Source organism: Gorilla gorilla, chromosome 10, assembly GCF_029281585.2.
Source record: "Gorilla gorilla gorilla isolate KB3781 chromosome 10, NHGRI_mGorGor1-v2.1_pri, whole genome shotgun sequence".
NCBI classification, from domain to species: Eukaryota; Metazoa; Chordata; class Mammalia; order Primates; family Hominidae; genus Gorilla; species Gorilla gorilla.
In genome coordinates this window covers 140,442,524-140,461,792 of record NC_073234.2, presented here as the reverse complement: position 1 = coordinate 140,461,792, position 19,269 = coordinate 140,442,524, and the positions used below count along the sequence as shown (strand labels likewise).

The 19,269-nt window shown below is 49.0% G+C and overlaps 2 protein-coding genes across 5 annotated transcripts in view; one reads left to right on the top strand and one right to left on the bottom strand.

Moving 5' to 3' along the window:
* The window catches only part of BRI3BP (BRI3 binding protein), a 40,012-nt gene extending 30,344 nt beyond the window's left edge, over nucleotides 1-9,668 (bottom strand). The window contains exon 1 of the mRNA XM_004054144.5: nucleotides 9,297-9,668. Within this exon, the coding sequence (XP_004054192.3) occupies nucleotides 9,297-9,506 (210 nt within the window). The 5' untranslated portion in view covers nucleotides 9,507-9,668. The remainder of the gene's footprint in view (nucleotides 1-9,296) is intronic.
* A 1,201-nt stretch (nucleotides 9,669-10,869) lies between these two features.
* DHX37 (DEAH-box helicase 37) overlaps nucleotides 10,870-19,269 on the top strand; it is a 46,127-nt gene continuing 37,727 nt past the window's right edge. For 2 of the 4 annotated variants that reach the window (XM_004054143.4, XM_019039073.3), the window contains exons 1-2: nucleotides 14,132-14,360; nucleotides 17,014-17,183. In XM_004054143.4, the coding sequence (XP_004054191.2) occupies nucleotides 14,255-14,360; nucleotides 17,014-17,183 (276 nt within the window). In that variant the 5' untranslated portion in view covers nucleotides 14,132-14,254. Of the gene's footprint in view, nucleotides 11,030-14,131; nucleotides 14,361-17,013; nucleotides 17,184-19,269 lie in introns of those variants that run through there. The other 2 variants (XM_055358384.2, XM_055358385.2) reach the window with 2 other exon arrangements.

Genomic DNA, 19,269 nt, shown 5'->3' with positions numbered 1-19,269 from the left:
TAGGAAAAAGTATTAAGACGTCTGCAACTAACTTTCAAGTGATCCTGCCAAAAAATAAAAATAAATGTGTGTGCATGTGTGTATGTGTCTATGGGATGTGTTTGTAGAGAAAAAAGTTTCAGGGGAAATGTAAGAACTGGTGACTTTAGGGGAGATGTTTGCAGCTATTCCTTGTTCTGTTCTTTCAGCATTTTAGTACTTTGAAAAATTTTCAACATAAAAAATTATAGGAAACAGGCTGGGCGTGGTGGCTCACGCCTGTAATCCCAGCACTTTGGGAGGCCGAGGCGGACGGATCATGAGGTCAGGAGATCAAGACCATCCTGGCTAACATGGTGAAAGCCCATCTCTACTAAAAATACAAAAAATTAGCCGGGCGTGGTGGTGGGCGCCTGTAGTCCCAGCTACTCGGGAGGCTGAGGCAGGGGAAAGGTGTGAACCTGGGAGGCGGAGCTTGCAGTGAGCCGAGATTGCGCCACTGCACTCCAGCCTGGGCGGCAGAGCAAGACTCCCTCTCAAAAAAAAAAAAAAAAAATTATAGGAAACATTATCTTAACTGTGGTAATTTTTCACAAGTGTGTATGTCAAAAGGTGTCAACTTGTACACTTTAAATATGCACAGTGTATTGAGGTGTAGTGCAATTACACCTCAAAAAAGCTGTTAAAATGTTGGTAGGGGACAAAGGACTGGAAAGTGTCAAAGTTATTTTGCTCAAAATACTTCCTTGCAAACAGCAAAAAATGCAAACCTCTTTACAAAAAAAAAATGCAAAAACAAAAGAACCCAACAGCTCAATAGAACGGCAAAAAAAAAAAAAAACAAAAAAAAAAACCAAAAGGCAGTTCCCAGAACATATCGATGGATTCTGAATAAATGAAAAGACCATCTGTGTCATACATAATAAAGCCAAAAAGTTTAATGAGGCCGGGTGGGGTGTCTCACACCTGTAATCCCAGCACTTTGGGAGGCTGAGTCGGGCGAATCACGAGGTCGCGAGTTCCAGACCAGCCTGGCCAACATGGTGAAAAACTCTACTAAAAATACAAAAATTAGCCGGGCGTGGTGGCACATGTCTGTAATCCCAGCTACTTGGGAGGATGAGGCAGGAGAATCACTTCAACACGGGAGGAGGAGGTTGCAGTGAGCCGAGATCACGCCACTGCACTCCAGCCTGGGTGACAGAGCAAGACTCCATCTCAAAAAAAAAAAAAAAATTTAATGAGCCACTTCATTGGAAAGGGCTTGGGAACTAGCCTTCACACCTGTCTGGTGAGAGTGGAAACTGCTATCACCCTTTGAAGGACCATTTAGTAGTATCTTTGCAATATGAACAATGTATATAGAGCCCTTACTATGCAAGGGCTCAAGCAAACAGAGTTAATTCACATGGGTAGACATCAACACAGTAGCGACCTTAGGGGGTCAGTAACCATGTGGGAGCAGAAAGGGACTTCTGGAGGCTGGAACAATCCACTTTTAGGTCTGCTGGTCAAGGAGTGTGTTCTGTGTGTGACAATTCATGATACTATAGATTGATGTAAGCAAAAAATGTACACCAATTACATTTCAATGAAAAATGTAAAAGAGGCCAAGCGCGGTGTCTCACGCCTGTAATCCCGGCACTTTGGGAGGCCAAGGCAGGTGGATCACCTGAGGTCAGGAGTTCGACACCAGCCTGACCAACATGGAGAAACCCTGTCTCTACTAAAAATACAAAAGTAGCTGGGTGTGGAGGCATGCGCCTGTAATCCCAGCTACTCAGGAGGCTGAGGAACGAGAATCACTTGAACCCAGGAGTCAGAGGTTGCAGTGAGCCGAGATCATGCCATTGCACTCCAGCCTGGGCAAGAAGAATGAAACTCCGTCTCAAAAAAAAAAAAAAAAAAAAAAGGTAAAAGAGCAGGGAGTGCTGGCTCACCCCTGTAATCCCAGCACTTTGGGAGGCTGAGGTTAGGAGGACTACTTGAAGCGAGGAGTTCAAGGCTTCAGTGAGCTATGATTTCACCACTGCATTCCAGCCTGGGTCACAGAGCACGAACCTCTCTTAAAAAAAAAAAAAAAAAAAAAAAGGCCGGGCGCGGTGGCTCACGTCTGTAATCCTAGCACTTTGGGAGGCCAAGGCGGGCAGATCACGCGATCAGGAGATCGAGACCATCCTGGCTAACACGGTGAAACCCCGTCTCTACTAAAAATACAAAAAATTAGCAGGGCGTGGTGGCAGGCCCTTGTAGCCCCAGCTACTTGGGAGGCTGAGGCAGGAGAACGGAGTGAACCCGGGAGGCAGAGCTTGCAGTGAGCCGAGATCGCGCCACCGCACTCCAGCCCTGGTGACACAGCGAGACTCCATCTCAAAAAAAAAAAAAAAAAAAACTTCTTTTTAAATGCACAGACCCTTTGACTCAGCAATTCCATTTCTAACAATTTACAGATGAACTTGTCTAGGTGCACACAAAACAATACATACAGAAAGACCTACACTGCAGCCGTGTTTAGAGTGGCCCGAGACAGGATCAAATGTTAGCTACCAGGGGCAGGTTCAACGATGGCACATCCTTACAGCAATGAGCTCTTTGCAGCCCTTCACAAGGAGGAAGCAAAGTTAATGTACTGATAAGTTCTGATCTTCCTTTTTTTGAGACAGTCTCACTCTGTTGCCCAGGCTGGAGTGCAGTGGCGTGATCTCCACTCACTATAACCTTCACCTCTGGGGTTCAAGCGATTCTCCTGTGTCAGCCTTCCGAGTAGGTGGGACTACAGGCACATGCCACCAGGCCTGGCTAATTTTTGTATTTTTAGTAGAGACAGGGTTTCACCATGTTGGCCAGGCTGGTCTCGAACTCTTGACCTCAGGTGATCTACCTGCCTCAACCTCCCAAAGTGCTGGGATTATAGGCGTGAGCCACTGTACCCAGCCCTCCAAAATTTATTCTTTTTTTTTGAGACAGAGTCTTGCTCTGTTGTCCAGGCTGGAGTGCAGTGGCGCGATCTTGGCTCATTACAAGCTTTGCCTCCCGGGTTCACGCCATCCTCCTGCCTCAGCCTCCTGAGTAGCTGGGACTACAGGTGCACACTGCCACACCCAGATAATTTTTTGTATTTTTAGTAGAGACAAGGTTTCACCGTGTTCGCCAGGATGGTCTCGATCTCCTGACCTTGTGTTCTGCCCGCCTCGGCCTCCCAAAGTGCTGGAATTACTGGCGTGAGGCACCGCACCCAGCCTAAAATTTATTCATTTTTAAAAACAGGGGCCGGCGCAGTGGCTCACGCCCGTAATGCCAGCACTTTGGGAGGCTGAGGCAGGTAGATCACTGGAGGCCAGGAGTTAAGAGACCAGCCTGGACAATAGAGTGAAACCGCACCTCTACAAAAAATAAAAAACTTAAGGCCGGGCACGGTGGCTCACACCTGTAATCCCAGCACTTTGGGAGGCCGAGGCGGGCGGATCACAAGGTCAGGAAATCGAGACCATCCTGGCGAACACAGTGAAACCCCGTCTCTACTAAAAATACAAAAAAAAAATTAGCCGGGCATGGTGGCAGGCACCTGTAGTCCCAGCTACTTGGGAGGCTGAGGCAGAAGAATGGCGTGAACCCAGGAGGCAGAGCTTGCAGTGAGCCGAAATTGCGCCACCGCACTCCAGCCTGGGCGACAGAGGGAGACTCTGTCTCAAGAAAAATAAATAAATAAATAAATAAAAATAAAAAATAAAAAACTTAGCAGGGCATGGTGGTGCAGACCTGTAACCCCAGCTACTCGAGAGGCTGATGCAGGAGGATCATTTGAACCCGGGAGATAGAGACTGCAGTGAGCCAAGATTGAGCTACTGCACTCCAGCCTGGGCGACAGAGGGAGACTCTGTTTCAGGGAAAAATAAAATAAAAATACAAAACAGTGTGCATAGTGCAAAATAAACAAAAACCAACAATAGGGAGCAGATCTATAGATCCATATACTTATACATGTTCAGAATATCTGGCTGCTTCGGGGAAGGGGGTGAGAGACGGGTCAGTAGTGGGAAGTGGAGTTAGTTTCTTAACCTTCAGAACTACATGAAATTGTATTCCATGCAACTACGACCAAGGAGCAAGGGAAAAAAGTACTAGTTTCTCAACCTGGCATTCAGGATGTTTCCACCACATCAGTCCAGCTATATTCTGCCTGAGAGGAATCATTTTCTCCACATACAGCAGGTGCTTGAAATTTTTCATTTGTTTGTTTTTTTTGGAGACAGTTTTGTGCTGTCCCTGAGGCTGGAGTACAGTGGTGTGATCACAGCTCACTGTAGTCTCAACCTCCCAGGATCAAGCGATCCTCCCAGTGCAACCTCCCAAGTAGCTGGGACCACAGGTGTGCGCCACCATGCCTAGCCAAAGGTTTCGGTTTTTCATAGAGATGGGGTCTCACTATGTTGCCCAGGCTGGTCTCAAACTCCTGGGCTCAAGCGATCCTCCCACCTAGGCCTCCCAAAGTGGTGGGATTACAGATGTGAGCCACTGCACCAGGCCAATTTTTAAAAAAAATTGTAGTCTTATACCCATAAAGTTGGCCATTTTAACCATTTTAAAGTGTACAATTCAGTGGCAGTGAGTACGTTCACAATGTCATGCAACCATTATTATCTAGTTCCACAATCTGTCATCACCCCAAAAGGAAACCCTAGATCAATTAAGCAGTAATTCCCCCATTGCTCCCTCCCCCAGCCCCTGGCAACCACCCATCTGCTTTCTGTCTCTATGGATCTTCCTATTCCAGATATTTCATATGCTGTAAATGGAATCATATAATGTGTGCCCTTTCGTGTCTGGCTTCTCTCATTTTTTTATTCAAGGTTCATCCAAGTTGTAGCATATAGCAATACCTCATTCCTTTTTATGGCTGAATCATATTTCATTAAACAGACACATCACATTTTATCCCTTCATCAGCTGATAAGACATTTGGGATATTTCCACTTTTTAGCTATTGTAAAAAGTGTTGCTATGAACACATGTGTATAAGTTGCTTAATAATTTTTTTGAGACGGAGTCTCTGTCCCCCCGGCTTGAGTGCAGTGGAGCGACTCAACCTCACTGCAACATCAGCCTCCTGGGTTCAATCTATTCTCCTGCCTCAGCCTCCCAAGTAGCTGGGATTACAGTCGTGCACCACCACGCCCAGCTAATTTTTTTATTTTTTTTTTTGAGACGGAGTTTCACTCTTGTTGCCCAGGCTGGCGCGGGCAATGGTGCAATCTTGGCTCACTGCAACGGCCACCTCCCGGGTTCAAGTGATTCTCCTGCCTCAGGCTCTCAAGTAGCTGGGATTACAGGCATGCACCACCACGCCTGGCTAATTTTTTGTATTTGGTAGAGACGGGGTTTTACCATGTTGGTCAGGCTGGTCTTGAACTCCTGACCTCAGGTGATCCATCCGCCTTGGCCTCCCAAAGTGCTAGGATTACAGGCGTGAGCCACCACACCTGGCCTAATTTTTGTATTTTTAGTAGAGACAGGGTTTCGCCATGTTGACCAGGCTGGTCTCGAGCTCCTGACTTCAGATGAGCTGCCCACCTTGGCCTCCCTAAGTGCTGGGATTACAGGTGTGAGCCACCATGCCAGGGCATCACTTAATAATTTTTAAAGGAATTAACAAGTCTATCACCTCCTACCAGACAAATTCCCTTCATATAGAAATATTCTACCATTTACTAAATGCTTATTCAGTGCCTGGCATTGTGCAGCCCAACCAATCTCCTTTAATTCCCCAATTTATCTCCTCTGCACAAATGGGACACAGATAAGTAAAGCAACTGGGTGGTGCACGGTGGTTCACGTCTGTAAATCTGGCACTTTGGGAGGCCGAGACAGGCAGATCACCTGAAGTCATGAGATCAAGACCAGCCTGGCCAACACAGTGAAACCCTGTCTCTACTAAAAATACAAAAATTAGCTGGTCGTGGTGGCATCTGCCTGTAATCCCAGCTACTAGGGAGGCTGAAGCAGGAGAATTTCATGAATCCGGGAGGCGGAGGTTGCAGTAAGCCGAGAGCTCGCCATTGCACTCCAGCCTGGGAGAAGAAGCGAGACTGCATCTCAAAAAAAAAAAAAAAAAAAAAAAAAAAGAGAGAAGTAAAGCAAAAAAAAAAGAGAAGTAAAGCAACTGGCTCAGGGTCACAGAGCGAGTGAGAAACAGCTAGGATTCAAACTCATGTCTGTTCCCATGCTCCAAACAGGATGGTCATAGGTGTATTTCAGACAAGTCCTAGATTAGAATATGGGAGGCCGGGCACGGTGGCTCACGCCTCTAATCATAGCACTTTGGGAGGCTGAGGAGGGCGGATTACGAGGTCAGGAGTTCGAAACCAGCCTGGCCAACATGGTGAAACCCCATCTCTACTAAAAATACAAAAATTAGCTGGGCATGGTGGCACACACGCCTGTAATCCCAGCTACTCAGGGGGCTGAGTCAGGAGAATTGTTTGAACCTGGGCGGCAGAGGTTGCCATGAGCCAAGACTGCACCACTGCATTCCAGCCTGGGCGACAAAGCAATACTCCATCTCGGGGAAAAAAAAAAAAAAAAAGACTATGGAGTGTTTTTTTAAATACCATTAAACTTCACAAAGCAGGTTTGGCTCTAATTCGTAAACCCAGGCATGCTGAAAACTACAGTTGCTAGCAGACCCAGTTTTCCTTTATTTAAAATTCACAAAACAGGCTGGGCACGGTGGCTTACGCCTGTAATCCCAGCACTTTTGGAAGGCTGAGGTGGGCAGATCACTTGAGGTCAGGAGTTTGAGACCAGCCTGGCCAACATGATGAAACCTCATCTCTATCAAAAACATAAAAAATTAGCTGGATGTGGTGGTGCTCACTTGTAATCCCGGCTACTCAGGAGGCTGAGGCAGGAGAATTGCTTGCCCAGGAGGCAGACGTTGCCGTGAGCCAAGATCGTGCCAACGCACTCCATCCTGGGTGACAGAGTAAGAGTCCGTCTCAAAAAATAAATTAATTAATTAAATTTTTTTAAAAACCCATAAAATTAACAAAACAATATCCCCAAGCCTGGCCAGTGTGGGCTACACTCAGCAGGAAATAAAATAAGTCAGGCCAGGTGCAATGGCTCACACCTGTAATTCCAGCACTTTGGAAGGCCGAGGTGGGAGGATCACTTGAGGCCAGGAGTTTGAGACCAGACTGGTCAACATGGTGAAACCTCTTTTCTACTAAAAATACAAAACTTAGCCAGGCATGGTGGTGGACACCTGTAATCCCAACTACTTGGGAGGGTGAGTGGGGAAGATCGCTTGAACCTGGGAGGTGGAGGTTGTAGTGAGACGAGATCACGCCACTGCACTCCAGCCTGAGCAACAGAGTCAGACCCCCGTCTCAAAAAAACAAAAAGGAAAGAAGTCAGGTCAGCCTCTGGATGCTGTACTGACTCGGGGAACAGGGAAGGGCTCATGAAGCAGGAAAACAGGCGAGAGATACTAATGTGGGTTCCATGTCCACTCTGCCTAGGTTCACATCCTGGCTCTGCCACTCATCTGACCTGAAACCAGCCACTTCACTGCTCTGTGTCTCAGTTTCCTCATCTGTCAAATGGGAACAGTAACAGTACCTACCGCACAGGGTCATTCTAAGGATTACATAACGTTATTCTATCTACAAAAGCACTTAGTAATCATTGGTATCTCTATTAAAGGCACAAACCCCGGTTTAGCCCAGGAAGAGCTCTGACCCCCAGATTCGGAGATGCTCTGCCAGAATACAGATTGTCTTATTTAAGTAAAAGTCTTAAATATCCACTCATATTTCATGTTTGTTAGCCTTAGATTGTCACATGGAACCACCGTCAGTTGAGACATGGGGATCCTGTGGTCACCCTGCGTGAAAAAGACAGGCTTATTTTTGCTCTAAAACAAATGATTTCTGCCTTCAAATGGCTCCGAAACAGCATCAAGAGGAAGTAAGTGAGACTCCCTGCACTCACACCCCTGATCCTTTCCCCCGCCAGACTCCAGGGCAACCTTTTCACATTCAGGCGTTCAGCCCTGCTTCCTTGCCCCTCTTTGGCCACCTACAAAGCGTTCTCTCTCCTACATGTATGAAGACACAGACCCACCTGTGCAAGAGGTGCCCCTGCCCACAGGAGAGGGAGGTCAAAACTTACCGTTTTCCTAACAAATTAACCTTTCATGTTATCCAGTAAGAACATGCGGTCAATCTGATTTCGGCCTTCATATTCCCTTCTATTCCCCACTCCCTCTCAAAGAGCAGAAAACTTTAACTTTTTAGCCATGATTCTGGGCCAGGAAGGTACCAACTAGTCATAATTACAACCTCGCAATGAAGGGGTATGATTACTATCCCCATTTAACAAATAAAGAAACAGGCTCAAAGAAGTGAAGTCACTTCCCCAAAGCCATCCAACTGGTAGAGCTCCAACTTGAACCCAAACTTCTCTGACTCCAAAACCCCAGGAAGGCTGGCAGCAAGCAAGAGCCCCCTCCTCCCCAGGGAACAGCAAAGGAACCGCAATACCACACACAACTGTCCCCAGTAACTTCCTCCTTCTCAGGAGCTGGTCGGCGGACTTCGGCCCGGAATGGCACCCCTATCGCACCTAGCTCGAGAGAGCAGGAATTGGGGAAAACCCCCTGCGATCCTCCTGGGACTCAACACCCTTCCCAGGAGGCTGCAGGATCCGGGACCTCCCCGAACTAAACAAAAGGCTCCACGCGAAAGGCCCCGCACACAGTAGGTGCTCGGTTTCCCAAAGCCACCGAGCAAATCGCATTGCTCCCTTCTTTTCCTGTAAAGTAAAAACAACTCCAAGTATCTTCAAAGCAGGAGGAGGAGTGGGGCAGAAGGTCCCAGGGGAAGTGGGTCGGGATGCGAGGCTAGGACAAACCCGGGGTAGCTGGGGAGGGCGCAGCCGCGTGGGGACCGAGGGCGCCAGCGTGCTGCCTGGCTCACAGTAGGAGCCATTCAAACGCGGTGAATGAATGAATGAGACGCGCGGCGGGCGTCAGCGCAGCCGGGAGAGACTCTGGCTGCGCCGACCGCGGGGGCAAGGTCCAAGGAGAAGCGCGGCGCAGAGGAGAGGACGCCCCGAGGCCCGGCCGCCCAGACCCGCACTGGTCAGGCCCGGCGGGGGCCGCAGGCAGCAGGCCCCGAGGCGCAGGCCGGACCCCCTCTTCCCGCGCGCCGGCCGGGCGGGCAGCCCCGGAGGCCGCGCTCCTCCCAGGTCGGCCCCGGTAGCCAGGTGCGCGGCGACCGGGGCAAGGTGACCGCGGGCGCGGGCCCGGCGCCCACCTTCTGAGCGGCGCGTACGTTGTCCTCGCCGAACAGGCTGCTGACGCTCTGGGAGAAGGTGTTGACTGTGCGGCGGTAGCTGTTCTTCTCCGCGCCGCCGCGGCCCCGCGCCCCCTGCGCGCCCGGGGCCAGCAGCCCAAGCAGCAGCAGCAGCAGCAGCAGCAGGATCCCGGCCCGGGCCAGGGGCCCGCCTGAGGGGCGCGCGCCCATGCTCGGCCGGCGGGGTGCGGGGTCGCGATGCGGGGTGAGGGCCGGGCGCTGGGCCGCCACGGGCTCCGGCTAGGGCAAGGTTGGCGCGCTCGGGGGCCGCGCGCCTCGCCTTTACCCACAGCCGCCGCCGCCGCCGCCGCCGCCGCTGCTGCGCCACCCGCCCCGCCCCGCGCGCAAAGGCGCACGGCCCAGCCCACGCCGCGCCCCGCCCCCGGCGCGGGACCAACGCGGCGCGGGACCAACGCGACCCGGCCCCAGGGCCCCGCGCCCGCCTCCCGGAAGCCTGCCCCGACCCGGTGCGGCTTCTCATCATTTAAAAAAAAATTCTGTTTTTTAACTTATCTGTGGAAAAGCAACCCGTGCCTGTAAAACTTGCAACAGCTTCAACCAGGAAAGTGACTGCAACTGATTGAAAAACATGAAATAGACATATATGTAATCTCCCTGAATGTATTATAGTGGTACCCCAAAATTGGCCCTCGTGGGCATCAGCTCATTCATTCTGAAAATTTTAAATAACAAGAAAGCATCAGGCATCCTCCTGCCCTTCCTGAATGAACTGTATTTCAGAGCCCCAAAATAGTTGGGGAGGGACTTTCTTTTAGCAAAGTCCAGCTAATACATGAGGATGAATGCGAGAATCCGAAAATTATTTGGCACCCCTCAATAGAATGATGGATTCACGCGATGATCATCAGAAATGGGTAAAACCAAGAGGCGAGGGTTTGGCGGGGAACTTGAAAATGGAGGGGCCAAGCCGCGAAGTCCCGGTCCCGCCAATCGATCTTAGTGCCAGGAAGTACCAGCGCCACCTGCGATGGATTCTTGCCAAGACAAGTTGAGCAGGAACCTGATGGGGCCTCTAGATCAAACCTACAGTTTACAGGAAATATGGCAGATAAGGAAAACTTAGAAGCAGCAGAAGCAACCAACCAACTCCAGCATGTGGGGCATTCTACCAAACAAACGACCCAGTTTGTTCAATAAACAAGCGACATAAAAGGTGAGCGAAGAGGAGGATAATTGGTTTTAAAGACTTAAGAGCCATAATAACCCATGCAATGCAAGGACCCTGTTTGCATCCTAAATCAAACAAATCAAGTCTAACCAACATTTTTTTTAGACAACCAAGAAAATAAAACTCAATTTTTGCCAATCCAAAGAATACAAAATGCTCTTATTTTTGAATTTACATTTTCTGGATTCCTAGTAAGATTTTCATAGATTTATTGGCCATTTGAATTACTTCTCTGTGAATTACCTATTCATATCCTTTGCACATTTTTTCCTGTATTGTTTATCTTTTTAAAAACTTTTTTGTAGGTCGGGTGCGGTGGTTAACGCCTGTGATTCCAGCACTTTGGGAGGCTGAGGCGGGCGACCTGAGGTCGGGAGTTCGAGACCAGCTTGACCAACATGGAGAAATCCCTCCGTCTCTACTAAAAATACCAAATGAGGCCAGGGGCCGTGGCTCACGCCTGTAATCCCAGCAGTTTGGGAGGCCGAGGCGGGCGGATCACGAGGTCAGGAGATCGAGACCATCCTGGCTAACACAGTGAAACCCCGTCTCTACTAAAAATACAAAAAATTAGCCGGGCGTGGCGGCGGGCGCCTGTAGTCCCAGCTACTCAGAGCCTGAGTCAGAAGAATGGCGTGAACCCGGGAGGCGGAAGTTGCAGTGAGCCAAGATCGTGCCACTGCACTCCAGCCTGGGCAACAGAGCGAGACTCCGTCTCAAAAAAAAAAGAACAAAAATGAGCCAGTTATGGTGGTGCCTGCTTGTAATCCCAGCTACTCGGGAGGCTGAGGCAGGAGAACCGCCTAAACCTGGGAGGCGGAGGTTGCAGTGAGCTGAGACTAAGCCACTGCACTCCAGCCTGGGCAACAAGAGTGAAACTCCGTCCCAAAAACAAAACAAAACAAAAACCTTTTTTTACGCCAGGTGTAGTGGCACAAGCTTGTTTTGGGAGGCCAAGGCAGGAGGATTGCTTGAACACAGGAGTTCAAGGCCAGCCTGGCCAACATAGTGAAACCTATCTCTATAAAGAATGATAATAATAATAATAATAAACTTTTTAATTAAGGTATAACATACAGAAAAATACACAGTCATATAAATTTTTATGAATTTTCACAAACTGAATACCCAAGGTAACCAGCACCCAAATCAAGAAACGAAACATTACCAGTTCCCCCCCAAAGCCTCCCTTTGTCCCCTCCCATTCACTATGTTCCTCTTAAAATTTAGGGGATTCATTTGCCTGTGTTTGAAGTTTATGTAAATGGAACCACACAGTACTCTGGGGGTTGGCTTCTTTTGTTCAACTTTTTTTTTTAATTTATTTTTTATTTTTTGAGACGGAGTCTTGCTCTGTTGCCCAGGCTGGAGTGCAGTGGCATGATCTTGGCTCACTGCAACCTCCACCTCCGGGGTTCAAGCGATTCTCCTGCCTCAGCCTTCCGTGTAGCTGGGACTATAGGCACGCGCCACCACACCCGGCTAATGTTTGTATTTTTAGTGGAGACAGGTTTCGCCATGTTGGCCAGGCTGGTCTCAAACTCCTGACCTCAGGTGATCCGCCTGCCTCGGCCTCCCAAAGTGCTGGAATTACAGGCGTGAGCCACCACGCCCGGCTTTTGTTCAACTTTATATTTGTGAGATCCATCCATGCTGTTATGTATCTGCCTTCTTCTTGCTGTCTAGAATGGTCTATACCTTCTGGAAGGTAATTCACTGATATATTACATTTTAGAAGGAAATATAGGCAAGTGTAGTACTACCTACTTAACATTTTTTAAACGTCTCTTAAACTTTTAATTTATTTAAATAAACATATTTAAAGAAGAAACTTTAGATCACTATCATCCTAAGCAACAAAATCCATAAAAACACAGATTTGAGCCTGGGTGCAGTGGCTCAGGCCCGTAATCTCATCATTTTGAGAGGCCAAGGTGGGCCGATCACTTGATGTCAGGAGTTTGAGACCATCCTGGCCAACATGGTGAGACCCCATCTCTACTAAAAATACAAAAATTAGATGGGCATCTTGGTGGGTGCCTGTAATCCCAGCTACTTGGAAGGCTGAGACAGGAGAATCGCTTGAACCCGAGAGGTGGAGGTTGCAGTGAGCCGAGATTGCTCCACTACACTCCAGCCTGGGCGTCAGAGGGAGATTTCTGTCTCAAAAAAACAAAAACAAGCAAACAAACAAAAAACCCCATAGATTTGATACGCTAATTATGATTTTTTTAAACGTCATTCATTAAGGCCTTCACAGTGGTTTATGCCTGTAATTCCGGCACTTTGGGAGGCCGAGACAAGCGGATCCCTTGAGCTCAGAATTTTGAGACCAGTCTAAGCAACATAGGGAGACACCATCTCTACAAAAAAATAGAAAAATTAGCCGGTCGTGGTGGTGTGTGCCTGTAGTCCTAACTACTCAGGAGGCTGAGGTGGGAGGACAGGTCAAGGCTGCAGCGAGTGGTGATTGCACCACTGCACTCTGGCCTGGCCCACAGGGCGAGATCTTATCTCTTAAAAAAAAAAAAAAAAAAAAAGTCAGGCGCGGTGGCTCATGCCTGTAATCCCAGCACTTTGGGAGGCTGAGGCAGGCAGATCACCTGAGGTCAGGAGTTTGAGACCAGCCTGGCCAACATGGTGAAACTCCATCTCTACTAAAATACAAAAACTAGCTGGGGGGGTGGCAGGCACCTGTAGTCCCAGCTACTCGGAAGGCTGAGGCAGGAGAATCGTTTAAACCCGGGAGGCAGAGGTTGCAGTGAGCCAAGATTGCTCCACTACACTCCAGCCTGGGCAACAAAGCCAGACCTTGTCTCAATAATAATAATAATGCATTGTTTCCCAGTGTGTTACAATGTGATGCGGTAATGGGAATTTAAAGTTATCTAATAGACAACTGTATGTTTTTTTTTTGAGACAGAGTCTAGCTCTGTTGCCCAGGCTGAAGTGCAGTGGTGCAGTCTCGGCTCACTGCAACGTCCACCTCCTGGGTTCAATCAATTCTCTGCCTCAGCCTCCCGAGTAGCTGGGATTACAGACACCTGCCACCAGGCCTAGCTAATTTTTTTTCGTATTTTTGGTAGAGACGGCGGTTTCACCATCTTGGCCAGGCTGGTCTTGAACTCCTGACCTCGTGATCCCCCCGCCTCGGCCTCCAAAAGTGCTGGGATTACAGGCGTGAGCCACCGCGCCCGTAGAGGCCTCCTTTTAGATCTTCCATCTATCCCTGTGATGGAAATATCTGGTGTCTTTTTAAAAGTACACGACTAATAAGTTTCTTGTAGGAATATCAGAAAATACAGATGCGCAAACCAGGGTTGGGGGGAGGAAGTTTGGAGTACTGGGGGCGGGGTATATTTTAAAAGGTGGCAAAACACTTCCACTCCCAAGCAGCCAAATTAGTATCAGTAGATATAATTCATATTTAAACCCAGACTACCCCAAGCGAGAACAGCCCAGGACTTAAACTCGGGCCTGCGCTGGGACCTCAGGCCCCGCCTACTTATCTAAATAGTCCCGCCCCCTGCCCGGCCCGGCTCCGCCTCTCCTCTTCGCTGGGTTTCTCTTGCAACCCCGCCCCTCAGCGGCAAAGTCAGTTACAGCTCTCGCGATAACGCAACCCGGAAGTCTCGCTGCCGGAGTTGGTGGTCTGGGAACCCACGTGGTCTGGGTTTCGGATTGCTCTGCTGGTCCGGCCCGCTGGAGCGGCCACCCTGGCCTAGTCGCCATGGGGAAGCTGCGCCGGCGCTACAACATCAAGGGGCGCCAGCAGGCGGGCCCCGGCCCCTCGAAGGGCTCCCCCGAGCCGCCCCCCGTGCAGCTGGAACTGGAGGGTAAGACATCCCCGGACCGGGGCTGGATTTCGGGGATTTCCCAGGGCGGCCTGTGCCCTGCCTCCAGGACTCTCGTGTGGGGATCCCAGAGGGGTGGGATGGATCATCTGGAATGGAGGAATGGGTCCCCCCATTCCAGATGATCCAAAGGAGAGGGGCTTAGTGACAGCCTAGTTTTAACAGTGTATATGGAATACCCGGGATTTCTCTCGCCCTCAAATAGTAACATGGAGAATTTGGCAAAAAAAACAGGAGTAGTTCCATCCCTTCCCATGACTTCGATTATAATCTCTTTATAATCTCCAGCGACCCCCAAATGTGTATTTTCAGCCCAGTCTTGTCTGCTCAGCTCCAGGCTGGCTGACATTTCTCTCAGACCCCTTTTTAGGAGTAGCCCTTATTACATGCCAGGCACTATTCTAGGCACTGGAGACATAGCAGAAAGGGAGATTTTTAGAAAATCCCTGAGTTTACCTGCTGTATAGGAGGAGACAGGCAAAGAATAAACATAGAAATTTCTGTGGCTATAGTGAGCAGATAAAACAGAAGAGGCCATTGGGTGGGTTGCAGCATCCCATAGAGTTGCTGGAGAAGACATCACTCTGTTAGAGTCAAGATCTGAAGGAGACCCGAGTGGCTGCCTGGAGATGAGAGAAAAAGCAGGGGGCCAGGGCAGGTCGGGCCTGGACTGCAGTCTTGGCGAGGACTGGGGCTTTTTGTCTACGGGAGAGGGCAGCCATGGGAGCGTTTAGAGCAGAGGAGGCGTAGTGGTGGGCACCTGTAATCCCAGCTACTCGGGAGGCTGAGGCAGGAGAATGGCTTGAACCGAGGATACGGAGGTTGCAGTGAGCCAAGATCGCACCACTGTACTCTAGCCTGGGTGAGAGAGCGAGACTCCATCTCAAAAAAAAAAAAAAAAAAAAAGTTCCACAGACAGGCTGGGAGTTGAGGCAGATCCCCTAACATCTCTGTGCCTTCGTTTTCACATCTGCAGAATGGGACCAGTAGCACACGTTGAGCAGCCTTAATCCAAAATACTCCAAAATTCAAAAGTTTTTGAGTGTCAACATGACACTTAAGGAAATGCTCATTGGAGCATTCCAGATTTCAAATTTTTAGATTGGGGATGCTCAACCAGTGAATAGAATACAGATGTTCCTAAATCTAAAACACGTCTGGTTCCTAGCATTTCTGGAAAGGGATATTTAACCTGTAGTAGCCGTCTTACCTCCTATCAGAGTTTTGGAGATGGTAATTTGGGAAAATATGTTGCTTTGAAAAGTAAAGAAAGGTTACAGAGGTGGGGTGTGTCCCGGGACAGGTGACAACCGTTATGATGGCAGTGACAATTCAGGATGGCACCTCAAAGACAGCCGTAGACACTGGGCTGACACTTGGAACTGGACCACCTGAGCAGAGGGGCTGAGGTCTTTCAGACCCAGAGATTTGGGGAAAGTTGTTTCTCACATCAGAACAGGACATTTCCATGTATCCCTGCCTTTCTCAGGGGCCAGAGGAATCTCATAAGAACATGACTCAGATTACCTTCTTTTATTTATTTATTTATTTGAGATGGAGCCTTGCTCTGTCGCCTAGGCTGGAGTGCAGTGGCATGATCTCTGCTCACTGCACCCTCCACCTCCCGGGTTCAAGCAGTTCTCGTGCCTCAGCCTCCCGTGTAGCTGGGATTATAGGTGCATGCCATCACACCTGGCTAGTTTTTGTATTTTTTGTAGAGACGGGGTTTTGCCATGTTGGCCAGGCTGGTCCCCAACTCCTGGCCTCAGGTGATTTTCCCAAAGTGCTGGGATTGCAGGCGTGCGCCACCGCGCCCGGCCCCACCGTACACTCTTAAGAGAACATCAGGCTGGGCGCAGTGGCTCACGCCTGTAATCCCAACACTTTGGGAGGCTGAGGCGGGTGGCTCACTTGGGGTCAGGAGTTCGAGACCGCCTGGCTAAGATGGTAAAACCCCGTCTCTACTAAAAATACAAAAATTAGCTGGGGCGTGGTGGTACATGCCTGTAATCCCAGCTACTTGGGAGGCTGAGGCAGGAGAATTGCTGGAACCTGGGAGGCAGAGGTTGAAGTGAGCCGAGATTGCGCCACTGCACTCTAGTCTGGGGGACAAAGTGAGACACCGTCTCAGAAAAACAAAAAGAGAAAATCATAGTATTGTTTTTTTGGGGTTTTTTTTTTTTTTTTTTTGAGATGGAGTCTCACTCTGTCACCCAGGCTGGAGTGCAGTGGCACGATCTCGGCTCACTGCAAGCTCCGCCTCCCAGTTTCAAGAGATTCTCCTGTCTCAGCCTCCCAAATAGCTGGGATTGCAGGCACCCACCACCACACCTGGCTAATTTTTGTATTTTTAGTAGAGACAGGGTTTCGCCACATAGGCCAGGCTGGTCTCGAACTCCTGACCTCAAGTGAGCCACCTGCCTCAGCCTCCCAAAGTGCTGGGATTACAGGCATGAGCCCCTGCGCCCAGCCTTGAGAACATCATAGTATTGTTATGAAAATAGATTTGAGCTCACAGATCCCCCTGTTCCTGTGTGCAGGCTCAGGAGGCCCCCATGCAAGTCAGGGGGCTTGTGGGAGGTGGGACCAGAGCTACCTCAAGGAGAATGGGGACTTAATAACTGTGCTCTCTCAGACAAGGACACGTTGAAGGGAGTTGATGCAAGCAACGCGCTCGTTCTACCGGGGAAGAAGAAAAAGAAGACCAAAGCCCCTCCCCTGTCGAAGAAGGAGAAGAAGCCTCTGACCAAGAAGGAGAAGAAAGTGCTGCAGAAAATCTTAGAACAGAAGGAGAAAAAGAGCCAGGTACACCCCACTCGGGCAGGGTCTGCAAGTGGCTCTCCAGCATAGAGAGAGATGGGGGGTCTCTCTCCTCCTGAGGGTGTCTCTGTGGTGCAACTGATAGAACTTTCTGGAATGAGGAAAATTCCAGTGCATGGTCCAGTGCGGTAGCCACTAACCACATATTGCTGTTGAGCACTTGAAATGCAGCTACTATGGCAGAGGAACTGAACTGAACTATTCCGGAGAATGTCAAACTTTTTTCCTTGTTTTTTCTTCTTTTTTTTTTTTAATTTAAATTTAATTTTTTTTTCTTTTTTGTTTTGTTCCCCCACCCCCGACATCTTTTCTGGCTCTACCAAACCTTAAAATTTTTTTTTTTTTTTTTTGAGATGGAGTCTTGCTCTGTTGCCCAGGCTGGAGTGCAGTGAAATGATCTTGGGTTCTCCTGGTATCAAGTGATTCTCCTGCCTCAGCCTCCTGTGTAGCTGGGATTACAGGTGCGTGCCACCACGTCAGGCTATTTTTTTGTTTTGTTTTTGTATTTTTAGTAGAGACGGGGTTTCATCATGTTAGCCAGGATGATCTTGATATCCTGACCTCGTGATCCGCCCACCTCGGCCTCCCAAAGTGCTGGGATTATAGGCGTGAACCACCATGCCCGGCCAACCTTAATTTTTTCATAGAGGAAAAAAGTTTGTCATGGGAAATTCAAACATTTGCAAGGGAAATTCAAACATTTGCAAGAGTAAAGAGAACAGTATGATGAACTCCCATGTGCCCATCGCCAGCTCCAACATTGATCAGCCCCTGGTCAATCTTGGATTATCTCCACTGCTGGTCACTTTCCCACCCCTGGGTCATTTTGAAGCAAATCCCACATACAGTGAATCTGTACTAGTTTCCTGGGGATGTCATACAAATGACCACAAACTGAGGGGCTTAGGACAATAGAAATTTGTTCCTTCCCAGCTTAGGAGGCCAGAGGTCCGAGATCAAGGTGTTGGCAGGGCGGTGCTCCTCACTGGGCTCAGGGGAGGGTCATTCCTGGCCTCTTCCTGCTTCTGGCGGCTCCAGGCGTTCCCTTGGCTTGTGGCTGCGTCACTCCAATCTCTGCCTCCCGCTTCCCTCGGCCTTTCCTCCGTGTGTCTCTTCGAAGGGCGCTTCTCATTGGATTTAGGTCGCGCTCAGATACTCAGGATCATCTCATCTTGAGATCCTTCACGTAATTACATCTACAAACCTTTTTTCCAAATAAGGTCACATTCGCAAGTTCCAGGATACGAACACATCTTTGAGGGAGGCTGCCATTTAACCCACTATACATAGCATTATATCCATAAATATTTCAATTTGTATCTCTATAAGTAGAGACTTTTAAAAATGACCAGAATACCATTAGCACACCTAATCTTTTATTTTAATATCAAACATCTAGCAAGTGGTTAAATTTCCTGTTGTTTCATGGATACTCCTCACCCTTTTCTTGTTTTTTTTTCCCATTGTAGTTTATTTGTTGTTTGTCTTACAGTTTCCTTCCTTCTGGATTTTTAAATTTTTATTTTATTTTATTATTTTTTGAGATGGAGTTTTGCTCTTGTTGCCCAGGCTGTAGTGCAGTGGCATGATCTCGGTGCACCGCAACCTCCACCTCCCGGGTTCAAGCGATTCTCCTGCCTCAGCCTCCCGAGTAGCTGGGATTATAGGCATGCACCACCACGTCCGGCTAACTTTGTTATTTTTAATAGAGACAGGGTTTCTCCATGTTGGTCAGGCTGGTCTTGAACTCCCAACCTGAAGTGACCCACCTGCCTCGGCCTCCCAGAGTGCAGGGATTATAGGCGTGAGCCACTGCGCCCAGCCTTAAGATTTTATTTTAAACATGCTCCTCTGCCATCTGAGTTTTTTGTACATTAGTATTTGGATCTGTAGCAGTGACTGTCATCCGGGACAGTTTTGCGCGCCGCCCCCCGCTGCCCCAGGGACATTTGGCAGTGTCTTGAGACATTTTGGGCTGTGACAACTTGGGAGTGCTGCTGGCATCTGGCGGGTGGAGCCATGGGATGCTGTTAACAGCCTATAATGCACAGAAAAACAAAAACTTATTTGG